The sequence below is a fragment of the Cryptomeria japonica genome, chromosome 2 (assembly GCF_030272615.1).
Source record: "Cryptomeria japonica chromosome 2, Sugi_1.0, whole genome shotgun sequence".
Classification (NCBI taxonomy): domain Eukaryota; kingdom Viridiplantae; phylum Streptophyta; class Pinopsida; order Cupressales; family Cupressaceae; genus Cryptomeria; species Cryptomeria japonica.
In genome coordinates this window covers 145,102,002-145,122,832 of record NC_081406.1, presented here as the reverse complement: position 1 = coordinate 145,122,832, position 20,831 = coordinate 145,102,002, and the positions used below count along the sequence as shown (strand labels likewise).

At 37.4% G+C, this 20,831-nt stretch overlaps 1 protein-coding gene across 5 annotated transcripts in view; it reads left to right on the top strand.

Moving 5' to 3' along the window:
• LOC131071340 (uncharacterized Rho GTPase-activating protein At5g61530) overlaps positions 1-20,831 on the top strand; it is a 109,391-nt gene that overhangs the window by 71,456 nt on the left and 17,104 nt on the right. For all 5 annotated transcript variants that reach the window (XM_059216468.1, XM_058007131.2, XM_058007134.2 and 2 more), the window contains exons 6-8: positions 2,845-2,943; positions 3,054-3,131; positions 3,285-3,529. In XM_059216468.1, coding sequence (XP_059072451.1) covers positions 2,845-2,943; positions 3,054-3,131; positions 3,285-3,529 — 422 coding nt within the window. The remainder of the gene's footprint in view (positions 1-2,844; positions 2,944-3,053; positions 3,132-3,284; positions 3,530-20,831) is intronic.

The following is a 20,831-nucleotide window of genomic DNA, read 5'->3' as shown; positions in this document are numbered from 1 at the left end:
TAATTAGGTCTACCTGATTGCAATTAAATAATTTTCCTCTTTATCCTTATAGGGCTGACTTGATGTTCTTTCTTTTTTCGGAGTCATTTTTGCTGCCATCATTGTAATTGTGCTTGAATATGGATATTTTTGGAAGTCTGAGACTCTGAAGTCACAAGAAGGTGGAGAAACTGTACTACAGTTGACAGGGAAAAATGACTCTTTTGGTTATATACAACACCCACAACACTTGCAACTGGGGACATGGTTGTATCTGTTCTAGAGATGGAAAACATGTCCCAGTTTTGAAGACGTGTTCCAGGGGGTCGAAGACACGTCTCCCTACAACAATGCATAAAAAGTTATTGAGAATATAAACTCTAGGTGGTTGCTAATGGGCACTGAGGATCATTGGATGGAGACTAGGAGTATCAACATTATCTGGTCCATATCTATTGGTTTCAAGCCTGGAGTCCTGAACGATCTTTCATGCATAGATTTGGTAAGTGAAATTTAATGCCTGTGGCCTGTGTTGGAGACTTAGAGAAGTCAAGTTGACAGAATGACAGGTGAATTGGAGAAGTGAAATTGAAGGAATAATGGGTCAACTAGATCTACTCATGGAAGTAAATAAAATTTTGATATTTTAATAGAGCACGGTGAATTTTTGCCAAGAACAAAAGTTGATTGAGACAAAAATAATGTTCATTGCCATCCAGATGCTTATTAAAATTTGAAAGACAATATCTCAATAAGTAGACAAACTGTTGTTTTCTGATACTATCAAATTATTAATCATTTATCGACATATGCTTTAGTTGTCTTGCTCAATAACTGTGACACTGAGTTGGTATGCTTCTGTTAATAAATCTGTATTTTGTTTTTCTCTAGTTATACTGGGGCTGATGTCTATCACATAGCCAAAACTTTAAACTACAAGGTGTACACTTTTCCCAGGATTTCTTTGCTATAATAAAGTATCTTCCTCGTAGAATAAACAATCTTGTATTGAATTGTATCTGTTAATTTATATACACAGACATCGTACTGTTTACTGTTTATTACCATAAACAATAGTACATTTGGAACTTCCAAGCTTGTTCATGAGGTTGATAACCAAGGGCTACAAATTTGGAACTATATATATAAAGTAAAGTGAAAAATGCTCTTGCTGCCAAAGTGTGGTCTCATATGCCAAATTGGATTTTGGCTATAGGCTGGGACCTAAAAATAAGGTAGAGTGAAAAATGCTCTTGCTGCCAAAATGTGGTCTCATATGCCAAATTGGATTTTGGTTATAGGCTGGGACCTAAAAGTAAAGCTTTGACCTTTATATCATCTTGTTTAGTGATAGTTGAATGTAATGGCAAATCAGTTTACAAATTTGGACATACATCTTGGTCTTCGTAAAGGCATCACGTCTAGAGGAAATGGGATTTCTTATGAGTTTTCTACTTAGTTTGTTTTAATAAATTTTTCATCCCACACGCTTTAATGGAATTGCATATGGCTTAGCTATTGTACTACTTCTAATGGTAGTCACATTATCATTCTAGTGATAGGTGCCAATTCAATAAAACTTATTAAATATTTATTCTGCATTTTTTTTGGTCCTCTTTCATGACTAGTTTGTGTTAAGGCTTATCCATGTTATTCCCAACAAAAGCATCTAGTCAAAGCAATTTGTCTGAATCTCTGATAAATAGAAATAACGAGTTCCTCATAAACATAAAAAATTTGTACGGAAATTCAGAGAGCATTCTTTTACGAGGGGGTTATAGCTCAGTCCGTAAATAAACCTGTTCAATGTTTCAGGAACATAGAAACATCTTGAGACTGCCTTTTATACTCTCATTTGCTTCTAATCACATTCTGGGTGTACAAGAGACTGTGTTAGGTTTGATGCTTGGAGTTGAGAGTCAGCCACTTGACATATGTAATGGTCTTGCTAACTATGTCTCAATAAGCCAGTGAGCCTCTACATTCATCTGGGGATCCTTTCCAATCAACTGTAAATTTCAGGAGTTCCGATTTATGTTAGATGAGTAATGAGTGCATCCCAAAATTTTAAGCAATTTACTTTTTAGTTTCAGTTAATTCTGCTGATGTAGCTTAAAATCACTGCTGTGTAGCTTTTTCTGCTAGTCTTATTACTGATTTAAAAACTCTGCTATAAAGTGCATGTATTGGACATTCTAGATACTCCAACTTTCTGATATTTTTAGTTTCATGGCATTCGCCTGCTCTTAATGTGGTTCTCTTTTGCTGAAACCAGAAACAAGGAGAAAATAGGGGGTTGGTTATGAACAGAAAGTCAATTGCACTTGCCAACAATTTACTTTGAAGTTTGTGGCTAGCTAATCGTTAAAAGACTGGAAAGATATCACAAATGGAGGCATAGTGATTAGTCATAAATTAAAAACAGGTCATGGTGGGCAGTCCTGGGTTCTATTTTTGTTCTATATTAATTCTCATGAAAAATATGAAGAAATGGTTTAAAGCTATGATTTGATGCATGAAACTACCAAAATTCATCCTGTGACAGAGAAAAGTGCGGAGTGAACAATTGCTAAGAATAATTATATTAGATAAATTGTTGTTGAAATATTACTATATTTTTACATAAATACAGGAATACAGAAATAATTTTCAATGTTGGTGAGCATTTATCTTTTTTTTTTTTAAACTGTTGCATTTGTTCAATGATCAATCTATACACCAATTGGCAGTGATCTGAACTTTAAACAACTACTTTCGCTGTTTTATAAAGAATTTAAGAACTAGCTGGTTTCCAAGGACAAGTTTTGTTTCATTAACTGGTCAAGGTCTTACTCTTTACTTGATCATCCTTTGTTAAATTTTCAGTTTTTGGAGTGCCAATTGAGATTGTTGTACAAAGACAGAATTCTTCAAGGCATATTCCTCAGTTATTGATAAAATGTGGCGATTACATTGTGCAATCAGGTAAGTCTCTTTCAGTTCCTTATATAGATTTCAGATTTATTCCATTTCAGAAATTGTTTTCCCAAAAGCTAAGACTTGTAGAGATGACTGAATTGAGTATAAATCACCAGGACTAAATGCAGAGTATATATTCAGGACCGAAGGAGATATAAAAGTTGTTCAAGGTCTGATTTCTTTGTATAATGAAGGTAACTGCTTTAAATCCCTTTTTTATTCAGTTGGCATGCCATTGTTTATACTTTATACCAAGCATAGCAAGTTAAATAAACTGTTAGGTTATATAAGTAAAGATAGCTAATACTCTTCTTATAATATTCATATTCAAATAATGATTTTTACAGATGGGAATGCCTCATTGCCTGAGGGCACGAGTCCTATTGATGCAGCAGCTTTAGTGAAAATTTATCTTCTTAGTCTTCCTGAGCCAATTATTCCATTTGACCTATATGATGACATCAAAGATGCTAGAGGGAACACAAGACAGCTTGGAATAATATTGAAAAGGCTTCCTCATGTGAACCATTCAACCCTTGAGTTTGTAACCGCTCTTCTTCTTCGGGTCAGCCAAAAATGTGGCCTCAATAATGTGAGTTGTTCTTTCTCGCTTGCTCATTTAATTGTAATGATCTATATGGAGTTTGTTTATTGTGGTTTGAACCAGTTGCACCTTAGTGATGAAGATCATTATATGTACGCAACAGGTGCAACTGCAGTGGCAGCAAGGGAGTTGTAATGGCATGGGTGTGTTAACGACAACTCTTTTGTTGTGAATTAAATATAGTGGGTGGCTAACAAGACTCAAAACTACAACATGTGTAAATATAAAAAATAATTACCCTTAAAAATCAATATATATGTGTGTAGTTATATACACATACATATACTTACATATATATACACACACACATACATATATAGAAACACACATGTAATTATATTTAGATGTGTACAACATCTATGTACACCCACACATATACATATATATCATATATTTGATATTTCTATAATTAAGTTGTGTGTGTGTGTATATATATATATATATATATAGAGAGAGAGAGAGAGAGAGAGAGAGAGAGAGAGAGAGAGAGAGAGAGAGAGAGGATTAATTATATACATATATGATATATAGAGAGGATTAATTATATACATATATGATATATATGTATATGTACATATGTATGGATATGTTTGTTTGTACATAGATATTGTATACATCAAAATATACTTCCATGTGTGTTTGTATATATGTATGTGTGTATGTATATATGTATGTGTAGATGTATATAACATCTACACACATATGTTGATGTTCAAGGGTAATTATTTTTCATATTATATACATGTATGTATATGTTTATGTATATTTTTATTTTATATATTTTCCTTGGGGATGCATCCTTGTATGAGGGATGTTTTGGGGATGCCTTTGGAATGCCCCCACCGTCCCTTGTAAAAATAACCCTAAAATCCTAGAAATGCAGGTATTGCCTGGGGATGATTGGGGACATCATCGTCCTAGGGATGACCAACCATCCCTTCTCTAATTAGGTTTATTTATTTTTTAATAAAATAGCACTAGAATGAAGTGGAGGAAAAGCAAAAGACTCTTAAAGAAGTATAATAAGGAAAACATTTTGAAGAAAAAATCGTGTTCTCCTCTATGGTTCTGTGAGCGGCAACGATTGACTACACATTGTTGCTGGAATTGGTAAATCATGACAAATATATACAACTGCATAGTTGCACAGAAGAATGTATGGAAAATTTTTTCTATCAAAGAAAATCAGCAAAAGGTAAATGCTAATGCACGACAGAGACCAGGAACTTGGCCAAAAACGAAGACAATTTCTGTAAGTGTACAGAATTAGGAAATGCACCATTGTGGCAATATGTTATTTCTTAGTAGAAACTTGGCAATAGCAAAGTTTCACTTCTATTTTGACACCTCATTAGCGAGTTGTAATCAAAGCCCGTTTGATCATTTCCATGATGCCAATCTCTTGAATACTTGTTAATCTGATTTTCTTTTGAACATACATTTCTCTGGAAATATCTAAAAATATATAGAGCACCAGAATGAATCACTACACATGGATAATAATCTGCATGTATTCATAGATAGGGCTAATCAATTGAAATTGAAGATATTCCAAGCTCCAATAAGTAATACTTCATATCAGGAATATACAATTACCTTCCAAATTCACTACAACTCAAAAAAATAAATCACAATGCTGATACCACTAGAATTGATAACCACAAGAATGGTGCAACTAATGGATTTATGATTTTAATATCAAGCTCAATGAATGAGATTATAAGGCATAGTGGGATATCCTTGACATGCACGTTGACAATGAAATTATGAATGCAATTAAATTTTGTTAATTTGTTCAACTCTCATGTGAACTCTCAATTCAATTCTAATGTATGCATTAAAGATGTCTAATGTATATGATGAATGACTTATTGATGTTATCATATGAATATTTGAAAGCTCCCTATATTTGTAAACTTTTCCCTGTTTTTTAACAGCCATCCCCTTGTCCCCTGCCATTCTCTGTCATCCCCAAAAATAGCCTAAAAAATAAAAGGAAATGGGGAGATGCATTTCTAGGACGACATGGAATATCAATTAATAAAAGGGAAATTTAAAAAATATATGAAATTTCAATTATTCATATATAAGGCATTCATTAATAGAACTACATTATGAAACATTAGAGATTAATTGAGAATTCACAAGTCAACATACAAATTAACAAACTTGCAGTATCCAATCATTTCAATTTGAGTTTTCATTACTGACGTGAATACACAAAATACAGCAAAATGAAAGGGTAAAAGGCTACAAGTACAAACTGACAAAATATAGAAAATCTAAGATATATTGCTGCTATCCCTTTGCTTCATTCTCACCTAAATCAAAATCAGACTATAGTCATAACCATATTGGAAAGTAAAATAAGACTATAACCATATTGGAAAGTAAAATAAGACTATTCATAACTACAAGAATGCACTTGCATTTTCCCCCACATTTCAAGAATGGAATGTCTGAGAAATCTCTCTACACATCCCCTGTGAGGAAGAAAACAAGGGATGCACAGTGAATCTCCCCTCTCATTTTCAAACAGCAAATAAATATTGAATTAAAAGCACAATTTCACATCAGTCATAAATAAATTTTCGCTCACTGTTAATTTTTGCCTCTATACCATTAATTTGAACTTCCATTGACTAGTGCTGGTAAGCTCAAATCTAACCATGCATGTATTAAAACATTACTCATAAATTTATAGTTTGGAATATAGAGCTTGGAGCATGGTAAACCTTCCTTTTAAGAATTTTGTGTTGTATTCAATATTAGTATCATTATAAACAAAATTGTTCATAAGCTGTTGCTACAACAAAGAACAATAACTAACTGAACCCTTAGCATTTGCAGTGCATTTTTTTAATTCAAAGTATAAAAGATGTATCCAAATGAAATGTCCAAATCCTTTTGTAGAATGCACCCTCTACTAAGAGAGATCATGGAGCCTCCCAAACTCTTTACGACATATCCTTTTAAAAATATATAATGAAAAAACAGAGATGTACATCTCACTTATAATAGACTATTGGAGTTTTCACCCACATGGAATTTAAGTTCAAAAGCCAGCATGTAGCATGTAAAAACTTTTGAAAATCAATCTTTACCAACTGGTCCGAATTCATAGGAATTCTTTGTTGTCTTAATATGTTTCACTACAGTTTTGCATACAGTAATAGTATGGTTAGTATAAGCAAAAATGTTTACAAACTGCTGCTACAACCATTAACAAGAACTAACTGGACCCTATTGCATTTGCAGTGTATTTTTTTAATTCAAAGTAAAAAGATGTATCCAAATGAAATGTCCAAATCCATGTGCAGGATATATCTACTAAGAGAGATCATGGAGTCCTCCAAACTCTCAACGACATATCCTTTTACAAATATTTAGTGAAAAAGCAGAGATGTACATCTCACTTATTAAAGCTGACACCTATATGGAGCTTAAGTTCAAAAGCCAATGTTTAGCTAAGCATATAAAAACCTTTGAATATCAGTATTGACCAATTAACTTGAATTCCTAGCTATCCTTTGTTGTAATATATATTTTTTCGTAGAGTTTTTTGCATACTACAATAGTATGGTTGGTATAAGAAATATTATTTATAAACTGCTAAGAACAAGGACTAACTAGACCCTACAACATTTGTAGTAGATTTTTTTATTCAAAGCATAAAAGATGTATCCAAATGAAATGTCCAAATCCATAGACATGAAAAATTGGATGTATCTTATTTGTTGGAGATAGCTCATGTAGAAAAAACTTCCTATCTGTTTACATAATCTGGTATGAACCGTAATTTTTTCGAAGACAACTTGTTCTTTGTCTATTGCTTTAGGGGCATTTGCTTATAAGGCTGTAATCTATATTAAGATGCTAAGTAGGATTCTCAAAACCATTTAGTTTATTTAAGAACTTTCCTCTAGAATGGCATGGAGGATTTCAAAATGTATTGCTTGGTGAAGTGGGGCACCATCTATAAACCCAAGAAGGATGGGAGGTCGAGGTTTAGAGATTGCTTTGCGATGAATAGGCCTTGGTATGAAATTATTGCAGAGATTGAATGCGGAAAATTATAGATCATGGAGTGGAATCTTGAAGACGAAAAGCCTATATGGTGGTGTTTAGACTTTAGAGTCTTTTCATGGAAGAGGTATCATTGCCCAAAGGCTTAAGCATTTGGAACCATATGAAGTCTTGCAAAAGTCTCACCTTGCTTGACACCAAATGGTGTTTAGGTAAGGGTAAGAGTATTAAGTTTTGGAAAGATAGACGGTTGAAGAAAACCAATGCATTTCTTTGGGTTGTGGCTAAGAGAAGTGTTCGTATTTTGGTTGTGCTGCCAAAGGGAACTTGGGGTGGCTAGAGGGTTGCATTTTTAAAAATGAGGAAAGTTAACCTCTCTTTACTCATACCTTTGATTTTGGTATTGATTTTGGTATTCAAGTTGAGGGGGACTCTACCTCTGTGATCTAGTGCATTAATGGTGGAGTTCGCAATAATTGGTTGTTGGACTCCATTTTGTAGGAGGCTAAGAATGCCACTGAGTGAGCCCTTTGAGAGTATTTCCTATGGCAACATCAATAGATCCAACTTTCCAATGGTGGATTGGGCTGCCAACAATGGTGTGGTCCAAATGATGATGTAAGGTTGCTCCCAAAAAAATTAGAAGGAAAATTTCCTATGTGAGGTAGGGTCTTCATCATTAAGGATTTGCCACCCTAATTACTTGATAATGGAGAGCATATTTTTGAGACTTGGACTCAACGAAGGTGACTCGACTCAAGACTCGGCAAAAAAAACTCAAAGCAGACTCGACAAAAAAAACTCGAAGCAGACTCGGCAAAAAAAACTCGAAGCAGACTCGACAAGTGAAAAACCCAAGAAATTTAGAGATTTTTAGGGATTTATAAGTTTTTTCATGCACCCTTTATTAAATAAACCATAAAGACACAATAACATCATCAAATGGAAGCTAATTTGATCATATACACAAGTATACATCAATCACACAAGTATAAACACAAATTGTAGTTGTAGGAAATAACACACGTAGATATATAAAGATATATAAATATTGTCAAATGTATACAAAACTCATGGAATATGTGTTAATGTTAGGTAGCTATGGTTGGATTCCTTTAGGCCGACATAGCTGATATGGATGTCTAAGTGGCCTATCGGCCTTAGACATTTAAATGAATCAATTTATTAAACATAAACAATATTTCATGTTGCCCGATAATCTCCTAAGATGTACGATTTCCTTATTATGTACAAAATAAATATATTATATATATTTATTAAGGGGGCCGACTTTTGGGAAAGTCCGCCACCCTTAATGAAAGGATACCTTGCTTTGTATGGAGCCGACTCTTCATGGAAAGTCACCATGCTCGGGTATAAAGGAAGTTAGATTGACTTCTCCTTGGCATTCGAATCACACTACAAGCAGATCGATTAAGTTACTCAGCAGATCAAACTTCCAAGGCAGATCGTATAGCTTCATTAGTAATTTATATATCATCTTCAGCAGTCCGTGGATTATCTTGTGTTCTTCAAACAACACATTCAGATCGGATTGTGTGTTATCAAGCATTTGCTTCTAGCTTCAAGGAGTGAAGCAAATTTATTGTAAAAACAACTTATTTTCTGATAAATATTATAAGAGACATTTTGTTGCTGGGTTTTTCATCTTCAAGTTAGAAGGTTTTCCCAGGGTATATGCTGTGCAATCTTGTGTAAATTGTCTTATATCTGCATTTTTCTAAATCTGATCATAAAAATCAATAATATGAAATCCATGACATCAAATATTCCAAACAAATATCAAAACAATAACTAGAAGTCTATGGCTCAGAGGAGCTTGCATCCCTCCTATGAAGGCATCTAAGGTAGGTCCTATATGATGTAGCAGCCATAATATTTTTTTAACTATGAATATGCAAAGATTTCACCAAGGGATATTTATTATGCATATTTTTTATGATCATGATTCATCATTGGCCTATTACTTGCTTAGACTTATAGTTTGATGGGGGTTTAGGGGCAACACCAAAACGAGGTTGAGGGTAGCACCCTGCACGGGGGTTTGAGGGAGAGAGAGAGAGGTAGAAAGATAGGCCTAGATCTTGGGGGATAGAGGAGAGCGAGGTAGAGAGAGGGGATAGAGGAAGTGTCAAGAGGTATCTTATTTTGTTCATCTGAGTTTGCTGCTAAGGAGAAGGGTAAGGGGCCGAATGGTTTCGGGAAGGTGAAACAGCAACAACTTAGAGTCTTTGGTGAGGCAATGATCAATGATTGTGTTGCTTTTCTGGTGTAAGAAATTAAATATCCAAAGCTACAAATATGGGAGATAGCTAAAGAGGTTGATGGGGAACCATGTGTGGAGGTTTGTGAGGGCATGGCCAACCTATTGCTGGATCTTGTTCACACTAGGAGGCAGAAAGAATGTGTTTGATATGACACAGTCATTAAGTTGTGTTTCCATGTTGTTGATTGTGGTTGGTTCATACCTTCATCATAACGTATTGAAGATGTTCAACACTAGGGTGAGGTTTATTTCAATTGTACTATGGACCATCTTCATTTTGTGAAGTATTGTTAGATGCATTTGGCTATTCAGGAAATCGCCAAGGGTCATAAGGTATTCCTACCTAGTCTTCATTTTGTGAAGTACTAATAGGTGCATTTGGTTATTCAAGAAATCGCCAAGGGTCATAAGGTATTCTTGCCTATTGATGTTTGTGATGGTGCATTTGGCTATTCAAGAGATTGCCAAGGGTCATAAGGTTTTCTAGCTATTCTTTTTTTTTTATAAATATTGTGATGGTGAGGATTTAAGGACTTATTTGAGGTCACTTTGCCTCCTAAGTCAGATAAATGTAAGAAATGGCTAGATGTTTGTGAGGGTTTGGCAAGGTTGAGGTAATTTTCCTTGCCAACCCTATTCTTCCAAAAACTTATTCTATTCTAAGATACCTAGTGTTGATCTTAACACTTTCAGATTAATGTAAACTCAGAAAATCAGAATTTAATTACTAACTAAATTGATTAAATGAATAGTTTATAGTTTTCCAAATTTAAGCATAATCAAGAAAAGAACAAAATAAGTACAAGACACAATTACCCTGGGAAAACCTCCTAGGAGGAAAAACCCAACCAGAAAAGATCCTCAAATTTGATCATGGATTGAATTCATATGAAGGTTACAACACTTATCTCATGTACTTGAAGGTGATTGCACTTAGTACTGATAATGTCTTCCACAAGACTGCACTTTCACAAGCATCAAATTGTCACACCTGCCCCCTTTGACAGTAATCAGGTCCAAACCCTAGGTCTGCAATATTTGCATCTGAAGTTTGCTCTTTGATGGACAACAACCTTATCCCTTAGTTCGCTCTCCTCATTGATGAGTTTCACACCTCAACTAGCATATGTAGTTCGCTGATATGGCAGAGGTAATTCGCTTTAATTGTAGATGTAATCTTACTCCTTTAAGTTCGCATTGGCAGACACATATTTCGCATGGATGATAAAATTGGAAAAATGAATTGAATGATAGTGTGAAGTTAAGGTTTATTTATATGGGGAGCAATGATCTTAATCATGTCAGCTTGCTTTATGATTTAATGAACTTTAATTTATTTAACCAAAGGCATTAGGATAGGGTTGGCCCAATACATGGTGGCGTGTTAGCTTGAGTGTAGCGTGGGATCTTTATTTGATGCCGTGAGGTATAGGGCCTAGCCCTACACGTTGGGGAAGGGGCTGGCCCCTTGGGCGGATTCCAATGTTGCCCAAGGCAATTGGAATCCACCATCCCTAATTATAATTAACACTCCCTCTTAATTAGGGAAGAGAAACATAACCATAATCTTCCATCTTGCACACAAGCAAAGAATGGATTACATAATCAGAATATTGTAGTCTTCCATCTTGCACACAAGCATATAATGGAACTACATAATATAATCTTCCAGCTCGCACACAAGTATAGACTGGATCCACCTTACATTGCCCGTAGAGGGTGGAGAGGATTTTTTCTACCATCTTACATTGCCCGCAGAGGATGGTTAACAATTACTCTTCTCCCTGAGAAGATTACAATACCATCTTACATTGCCTGCAGAGGATGGTTAACAATTATTTTTCTCCTTGAGAAGATTACAAATACCACCTTACATTGCCCGCAGAGGGTGGTTTGATACAACACAATGTATTATTGAGGTTGAGACTCCCTCTCAATCAGGGTTTCATTTTCCAAGACACCGAGTCTGTCCCTGAAGTACATAAACTTCACTTTGGACAAAGGCTTGGTAAGAATATCTGCAACCTGCTCATTAGTGCTGATATACTTCAGCTGAATGGCGCCTCTTTGCACCATATCTCGAATGAAGTGATAATGAGTTTCCACATGTTTTGACCTGTCATGAAACACTGGATTGATAGACATTTTGATACAACTCTGATTATCACAATGGATAACTGTAGGATCCCAAGGCTGACCAAACAGCCCAGCAAGAAGCTTACAAAGCCATATTGCTTCTCTAGAAGCTATGCTTGCTGCAATATACTCAGCTTCAGCAGTACTTAGTGCCACTGAGGATTGTTTTCTGCAAGCCCAAGAGATCACTGCGGATCCTAAGCTGAAACAAATGCCGGATGTGCTTTTCCTGTCTTTGATGCTTCCAGCCCAATCTGCATCTGAATAACCTTCAAAGGTTATTGAAGTGTTAAGTGGATACTTTAGCCCATAACCAACTGTGCCTCGCAAGTATCTTAGGATATGCTTGGCTGCAACAAGATAAACATGTTTGGGCATGCTCATGAACTGGCTGAGTGCATTCACTGCAAAGCATATGTCTGGTCTAGTGTTAACTAGATATATCAGTGATCCAATCAACTACCTGTATTCTGATGGATCTGCAAAATTAGAGTTAGCTACAAAAAAACTTTTCTTTAAGTTAGATTCCATAGGAGTAGACATAGGTTTACAATCCATCATTCTAAATCTTTTCAAAATATCAATAGTATATTTCCCTTGATTTACAAAGATTTCATTAGATCTTTGCCATACTTCTAGACCTAGAAAATAATGCATTAGACCTAAGTCTTTCATTTCAAATTCTGAAGCTAGTTCTTTCTTACATCTAAAGATAAGTTCATCTTTACCAGTGAGAAATAAATCATCCACATATAGAACTAGAATTAGCATTTCATCATTGGATAACTTAATGTAGATGTTAGAGTCGACATCATTTTTACAAAAACCTAAACTCAACAAGTATTTATCAATTCTTTCATACGAAGCACGAGGAGCCTGTTTGAGACCATACAAGGCTTTCTTCAACCTACACACATGAGTTATTCTATTCTGAACCTCGTAACCCACAGGTTGTTCAATATAGACTTATTCCTCAATGACACCATTAAGGAAGGCAGTCTTAACATCCATCTGATGTAGCTTCCAACCTCTAGCAGCAGCAATAACTATTATAGTTCTAATAGAAGTATATCTAGCAACAAGAGCAAATGTTTCTTCATAATCTATGCCTTCCTTTTGAGAAAAACCACGAGCTACAAATCTAGCCTTATATTTTTCAATACTACCATCAGCATTATGTTTAATTTTAAATAACCATTTAGAGGAAACAACAGATTTACCTTTAGGTCTAGGCACAATGTCCCAAACATTATTCTTGATGATTGACTGATACTCTTCATCCATAGCAAGCTTCCAGGCATGATGGTTCAAGGTCTCTTCAACATTGCAAGGTTCAGATTCAATGAGATTGCTCATCAATGCAACATAGTTGGAGAATACTTGAGGTCTCTTGGTTTCACAGAAGGTGCCACTGGGAGCAGCAAATCTTTTGGCTTTTTGAATGGTGTTTCTTACCCAAAGTGGCCTCTTTTTGGTAGCAACAATGTCACTAGGAATGTCAGTGGGATTCATGGACTCTGGTGGATCATTATGCACTTCTTGAGGTGGAGGTTCAACAAGCTCCCTCTGAACCTCAGAGTTAGTATCAACATTCATATCTTGATTGTCATTAGTTTCATCAATAACAGAAGAACCTTTTGATTTCTTAAAAGCAATATCTTCTTCAAAGGTAACATACTTACCTCAACATACCTTTGACCAGGGATATATATCCCGAATGCCTTGGAGGATTCATTGTATCCGACTAGCATGCCTTTCTTCCCGGAGGGTTCCAGCTTGGTTCGCTTTTCCTTGAGCACATGAACATAAGCAGGACTTCCAAAGATTCTGAGGTGACTGATGTCTGGTTTGGATCCTGTGAAGGCTTCTTCAGGGGTCATGTTCTTTAGAACACGGTGTGGACATGTATTTTGGATATATACTGCTGTTCTAGAAGCCTCAGCCCATAGAAAGGTCTGCAAATCTTGATCATGAATCATAGCCTTTGTAGCCTCAACAATAGTTCTATTCTTCCTTTCAGCAACTCCGTTTTGCTGAGATTGTATGGAACACAAAACTCCCTTTTAATTTCTGACTCAACACAAAAATCATAAAAGCTACCGGAGGTGTACTCACCTCCATTGTCAAATCTTAAACATTTAATTCTTTTACCAGAGGAGTTTTCAGTTAATGCCTTAAACTCTTTAAATTTACTTAAGACTTCATCAGATTCTTTAGATTTCAAGAAGTAGATCCAAGTTTTCCTAGAGAAATCATCTATGAAGATTACGTAATAAAGAAATCCACTAGGAGATGCTATAGACATAGGACCACATAAATCAGAGTGAACAAGTTCTAGTTTATCTTTAGCTCTATTTTCACTTTTATGAAAATGACTTTTCACATTTTTACCTATAGCACAACCTTTACAAGTATTATCATGAATTTGACTGAGTTTAGGCATACCTTTGACTAACTTTTCAAGAGAGGGAAGTGCTTGATAGTGTAAGTGTCCAAGTCTTCTATGCCATAGCTCATAGGATTCGGGAGCCTCATTAATGAGGGCTTGAACAGGGTTAGTAGAGAGCTTATAAAGACTTATCATATCTATTACCAATTACACAAGCGGATTTAAAACTAGATTTCTTAGGCCAAGCAAGTGCTTTTCCCTCAAAAAATGCAATTTGATAACCTTTATCTTCTAGAGCAGAAATGGAAATTAAGTTTCTTTTAATTCCAGGAACAAACAAGATGTCACTAAGGTGAAGTGAAATACTAGAGTCTAAATTTAAAGTAGTGCCAGAACTTCTTACCGAATAACGAGCATCATCACCAATTACCACGTGAAGGCTGGTATCCTTTTCTACTAAGTCTGAAAGATAATCACGGTAGCCCATGATGTGTCTGAAAGCACCACTGTCAATTAGCCATGTATTACTATCTGTAGATATGCTGCTAGACAGAGCGGAGATGAATAAGAAGTCATCATTTCGTTCTGAGACTTCATTTAGGTTGGCTTCTCTTTGAGTAGGGTCATTCTAACATTCTTTAGCATAGTGACCAAGCTTGTCACATTTGAAACATCGAACATGAGAGATATCTCTTGGTTTCTTCCAAGAGTGCTGAGAACTAGATGGTTCGAATTCCCTATTTCTCTTTGGATAATGCTTCTTCCAATTTCCACCTTTCTTGCATTGGGTTGCAAGCATGTGTTGGTCATCTACATGAAGACTTTTGGTTTGCCCTCTTGTGATAAGGCGAGACTCTTCTTGGATGCAATCATTCTTAAGGCTATCAAGGGTAGGTAACTCAGTTCTACCACTTATGGTTTGAATAAATGACTCCCATGAGTGTGGTAAACCATTTAGGGCAATCATGACAAGGTCCTCATCTTCCATGTTATGACCAATTGTACCTAGTTGATTCTTTAGTTCTGAAATTCTCATAAAATAGGAAACAACAGAATCTTCTTTTGACATTTTGATATTAAGTAGTTGTTGTCTTAAAGTAATTGCCCTACTGAGATTGTTAATTTCATATGTACCTTGTAGATGACTGAACATTTCCCTTGCAGTAGTAAATGAGGCAATGGAGGTGACAAGGTGGTCTTTAACAGAATCAATGAGGAGCTTTCTGGCCTTGACAACATCCCTTTTGAATTGTTTTAGCTCAGCAGCATCCGTAGGTTCAGTTAGCTCTTTTGCTTCTATGAAGTGGAGAAGATCTTCTTCTTCTAGAGCCAACATGATTCGAACCTTCCATGCAGCAAAATTGATATTTCCATCAAGCCTATCTTCAACTTTCAGCCCCATTTACCTGACCTGTAAATGAGACAACAATTTGGAAATAAAGGAGTACTAAATTCTGAAAACTGAAAGTTGATCTAGCCTATAGCTCTGATACCATGTTGATTTTAACACTTTCAGATTAATGTAAACTCAGAAAATCAGAATTTAATTACTAACTAAATTGATTAAATGAATAGTTTATAGTTTTCCAGATTTAAGCATAACCAAGAAAAGAACAAAATAAGTACAAGACACAATTACCCTGGGAAAACCTCCTAGGAGGAAAAACCCAACTAGAAAAGATCCTCAAATCTGATTATGGATTGAATTCATATGAAGGTTACAACACTTATCTCATATACTTGAAGGTGATTGCACTTAGTACTGATAATGTCTTCCACAAGACTGCACTTTCACAAGCATCAAATTGTCACACCTACCCCCTTTGACAGTAATCAGGTCCAAACCCTAGGGCTGCAATATTTGCATCTGAAGTTTGCTCTTTGATGGACAACAACCTTATCCCTTAGTTTGCTCTCCTCATTGATGAGTTTTGCACCTCAACTAGCAGATGTAGTTCGCTGATATGGCAGAGGTAATTCGCTTTAATTGCCGATGTAATCTTGCTCCTTTAAGTTTGCATTGGCAGGCACATATATTTCGCATGGATGATAAAACTGGAAAAATGAATTGAATGATAGTGTGAAGTTGAGGTTTATTTATATGGGGATCAATGATCTTAATCATGTCAGCTTGCTTTATGATTTAATGAACTTTAATTTATTTAACCAAAGGCATTAGGATAGGGTTGGCCCAATACACGGTGGCGTGTTAGCTTGAGTGTAGCATGGGATCTTTATTTGATGCCGTGAGGTATAGGGCCCAACCCTACATGTTGGGAAAGGGGCTTGCCCCCTTGGGCGGATTCCAATGTTGCCCAAGGCAATTGGAATCCGCCATCCCTAATTATAATCAACACCTAGAACTAGTATGTGCAATGGAGGCCATGGTAATTGGCTTCCCAGTCAGGTTTTTTTGGTTTGCTTTTGACTAGTTCTAGATTCTATGATGGATGATGTTGGTTTGCTAGTTCTCATGTGGTCTGTTATAGCAGAATGTAAATAGTTGAAGATAATATACGCTATGGTTAAGATTACTTGTTGAACATAATCAAGAATTACAATAGAGAACCAGAGTCTCAGAGCTCCATGAGGGGAACACAAGCCCAACCCAAGAGAGAACCAGAGTCTCAAGACCCCAGGGGGGACCACAAGCCCAACCCAAAATCAGCCGTCTTCATAACTATCCATATCCTCAACAAATATCTTATGCAGGTCCTGACAGTATTCCGGGGAGAGTTGCTTCCAACCTTCAACTTTTCAGTCATCATCTTGTTCTGAAGTCCACTTAGCCAAACAATCAGTTGGTCTATTCCATTCACGAGGAATGTGGATGAAAGACACCTTCTCCATCATAGAACTAATTTCAAGGATCTGGTGAACGATCCCTTCCAACTGCCAATGCACCCCACTCACCTTCTGCTCAATCAGTAAATTAACAATAATCTGTGAATCCGATTCACAGATAACCTACTGCCACCCCAACTCCAATGCCCGCTCCAGGCAATAGAAAATTGCTAATCCCTCCATAAAGTTATTAGATTGCTGCCCTTTATGCACCGAGAAGAAGAAAACCACCTCTCCCCTACTATCCCTACCAACACTGCCAATCCCAGCAGGGCCCAAATTACCCCTAGAAGAGCCATCGGTGTTAATCTTGATGGACTCATCCTGAGGGGGCATCTACCTTCCCATCCTTTGAACCTTCTTCATAGCATGTCTACTTCTCTTGACACATGCCGAGGCAGGTGACATCTCTTGCAGACCCAACCTACTCACAATATCAGTCTCTCCTCTATCCAGAGGAAAATTCACTGCACATTTAGCTTCCACTGTCTCCCGAATCATACCAATGATTCTATTCCACACTTGCTGAACTAACAATCTGACCTCCCTAAAGATATTCCTATTCCTCTCCAGCCAGATCTACCAAAGAATGAAAATTGCCCCGATATTCCAGACAGTCTTGAGAAAAGAGGATAGGATAGGAGGCCTGCCCAAACTGCTCCAAAACTCCACCAAAGAATCCGCGTGGACACAAGGATGCTTCCACAACCCCCACCAGTAATGCCAAATTAGCAGCGAGAAAGGACATCTGAAGAACAGGTGTGAGGAATCCTCCTCCCCATTTCCACACAAGATACAGATGGAAGGCCCAAGGAATCCCCTCTTACGAATGTTGTCCCAAGTAAGACATCTATTCAAAGCCAAAGTCCAAGCGAAATAGTTACACTTCGACCAAGAAAAAATATTCCACACCTGTTTCCACCAAGGCACCTCCCTCCCCTCCAATCTTCGGGACAATAGCTCATGGTAACCACTAGCAACAGTGAAAACACCCTTAAGATTCGAGGACCAAACAAGTCTATCCCTACCCTTAAGGGAGCTACAATGTCTACTTGCCAAAATGCTATACAGCTCAGCACACTCTTCATCCATACCAACAATCGGCCATTCATTAGGAGTCTTCCACCGCTTCAACTCCAAACGCCCACACCTATAAACAGCCTTAAAGTCTCTCACCCTAGACCATCCTGCCTCCAGGAACCTCTGGCAAAGATTCCCAAGATTGGGAAACTGATCAACGATGGGGGGATACCCATCCCAAGAGTCGAACCAGAAAAGCACCTCTTCCCCCCTCTTACATATCCAAAAAAGTCCTGCCTTTATAAGAGAAGCTCCGTTCTTGAGAGTACTCCAAATTGAAGTACCTTTTCCCTCAAGTGGATACCTTGGGATTTCATCCTTCCGGATCCTTTGCATGTATTTGTAGGCCAAGATCCTAGCCCAACCTTGATCCTGTTCAACACACCATCTCCAATACAACTTAGCCGCCAAAGCCTCCCCAAATAAAACAGACTGCCTTAAACCAAGCCCACCCGATTGCTTCAGGCTACACACCAAGTCCCAATTGACAAGACACCATTTTTAGGAGGACAGTTTGCTTGCCCATAAGAATTGCCTTGCCAGAGAATCCAATCCCTTCAGGAACCACTTAGGGGCCACTTGGAGCATACACCAATAAATCAGAAGAGCCTAAACCACTGTCTGGATCAGTTGAACCCTCCCAGCAAAGGATAACCATTTGTGTCCAATGTTCAACCTTCATGTGAAATTTGTCCAAGATACCCTGCCAGGAATCCTTGGGAGGGTTACCAGTAGAGATAGGAATACCTAGGTAAGTCAAGGGAGGAGAACCGACTTGGAATCTCAGGATATGAGCAATCCTCCTTTGAATATTTCTTGGTGTGTTGAAGAAGATAATGGAAGATTTATCCTCATTGATCAACTAACCCGAAGCGACAAGATAAACATCCAAAACTTTGCGCAGATTCGAGGCTTCTCTAATCCGGGCTAGTCCCATCAAGGCCGTGTCATCAACAAACTGCAAATGGGATTGAGGATGCAGGTCATTTCCCCAATTCCAACCTTGAATAATCCCCAAACCCACATTATGCTTAATCAACCTCCCCAGACCCTCAGCTAGAAGAATGAATAAGTATGGGGAGAGGGGGTCCCCCTGGCGAAGACCCCTAGAAGCACTAAACAACTCTGTATGATCTCCATTGATTAGCACAAAGAAAGAGGTAGACGTAACACAACTCATTACCCATTGAATCTGTGAGATTTTGCCAAGATCAAGGGCACAATGAAAAGTATTAAAATAGAGACAAAAGAATGACAAGAACAAACTGTATTCTCATCAATATGAAAATGATCAACTGGATTCATCAATACAATGAATATAGGCCTTCTTATATAGGCAAGGCTATATGGATGTACGAGCACACAATCATGACATGTGGCTCAATGAGAAACAAGGGTAGGTAAGAAATACTAGGGGTAGGTAGGAGAAATAATATAATATTCCACAAGAGGTGGATAACCCACCGAATCTGGAGTGTAACGACAAAACAAGACCACAAAAGGTGGAATTTCTCCTACAAGTTCTATCCCTATGTGCACACTTCCCTAAGTGTCTCAAATCCAAACTACGAAGAGATGCATTATCCTATGTTAACTTAAGTAAAGTGTAATAATATCCATAATGAATATTTATTTACACCAACAGCCCCCCTTAAGTGCAACTTAGGGGAATGAAGACTTAAGTCAACAATTCAAGATGGGTCCCGACTACTAGGCCATGATAGGTACCCATGTACAATATGCAAATGCAAGAAAAACTATGCAATGCAATCTCTCACAAACAGAGAAAGGGAGAAAACCCAGTGGGAAAAAACTCCCCCCCAAAAGAGAGATGAAAGTACAAAAGACTCTCAAAGAAGAAGGACAAAACCTCAAAGAAGAAAAAGTCCCCCCCATAAGAGAGGAAGGAGAAGTCAGCTGACCCCCCCTAATGACACATCCTGCACCCCCAAGAGAACTCGCAACTGCTAGAACTTACTCTCGGTGAAAGGTTTGGTGAATATGTCAGCAACCTGATCCGCTGTAGGACAATACTGCAAATCAATGACCTGCTCCTGAATGAGCTCGCGGATATAGTGCATATGAATCTTGATGTGTTTGGTCTGTTGGTGCTGGACTGGGTTCTTCGAGATTGCAATAGCACTCTGATTGTCGCAATGTAGAATTGTCGGTCGTGGAGTGGTGAACCCAAACTCTGTGAGAATCTGCTGAAGCCAAATGGTCTCAGTCGCTGTGTTAACAGCGCCTCAATACTCAGCCTCGGTCGAAGAGAGAGCAATAGCATGTTGCTTCTTGCTCTGCCAACAAATGGGGCCTGAACCAAGGTGAAAACTGTAACCGGAAGTAGACTTACGATCATCAAGATCGCCAGCCCAATCGGAGTCTGTGTAACCAACCAAGCAAAGTCCTATGCTTGCTGCATAGTGAATCCCATAGTGATGTGTACCCTGGATGTAATGAAGGATACGTTTGGCGGCTTTCCAATGAAGCTCATGTGGCTCCTGCATGAAGCGGGAAACCATGCCAAC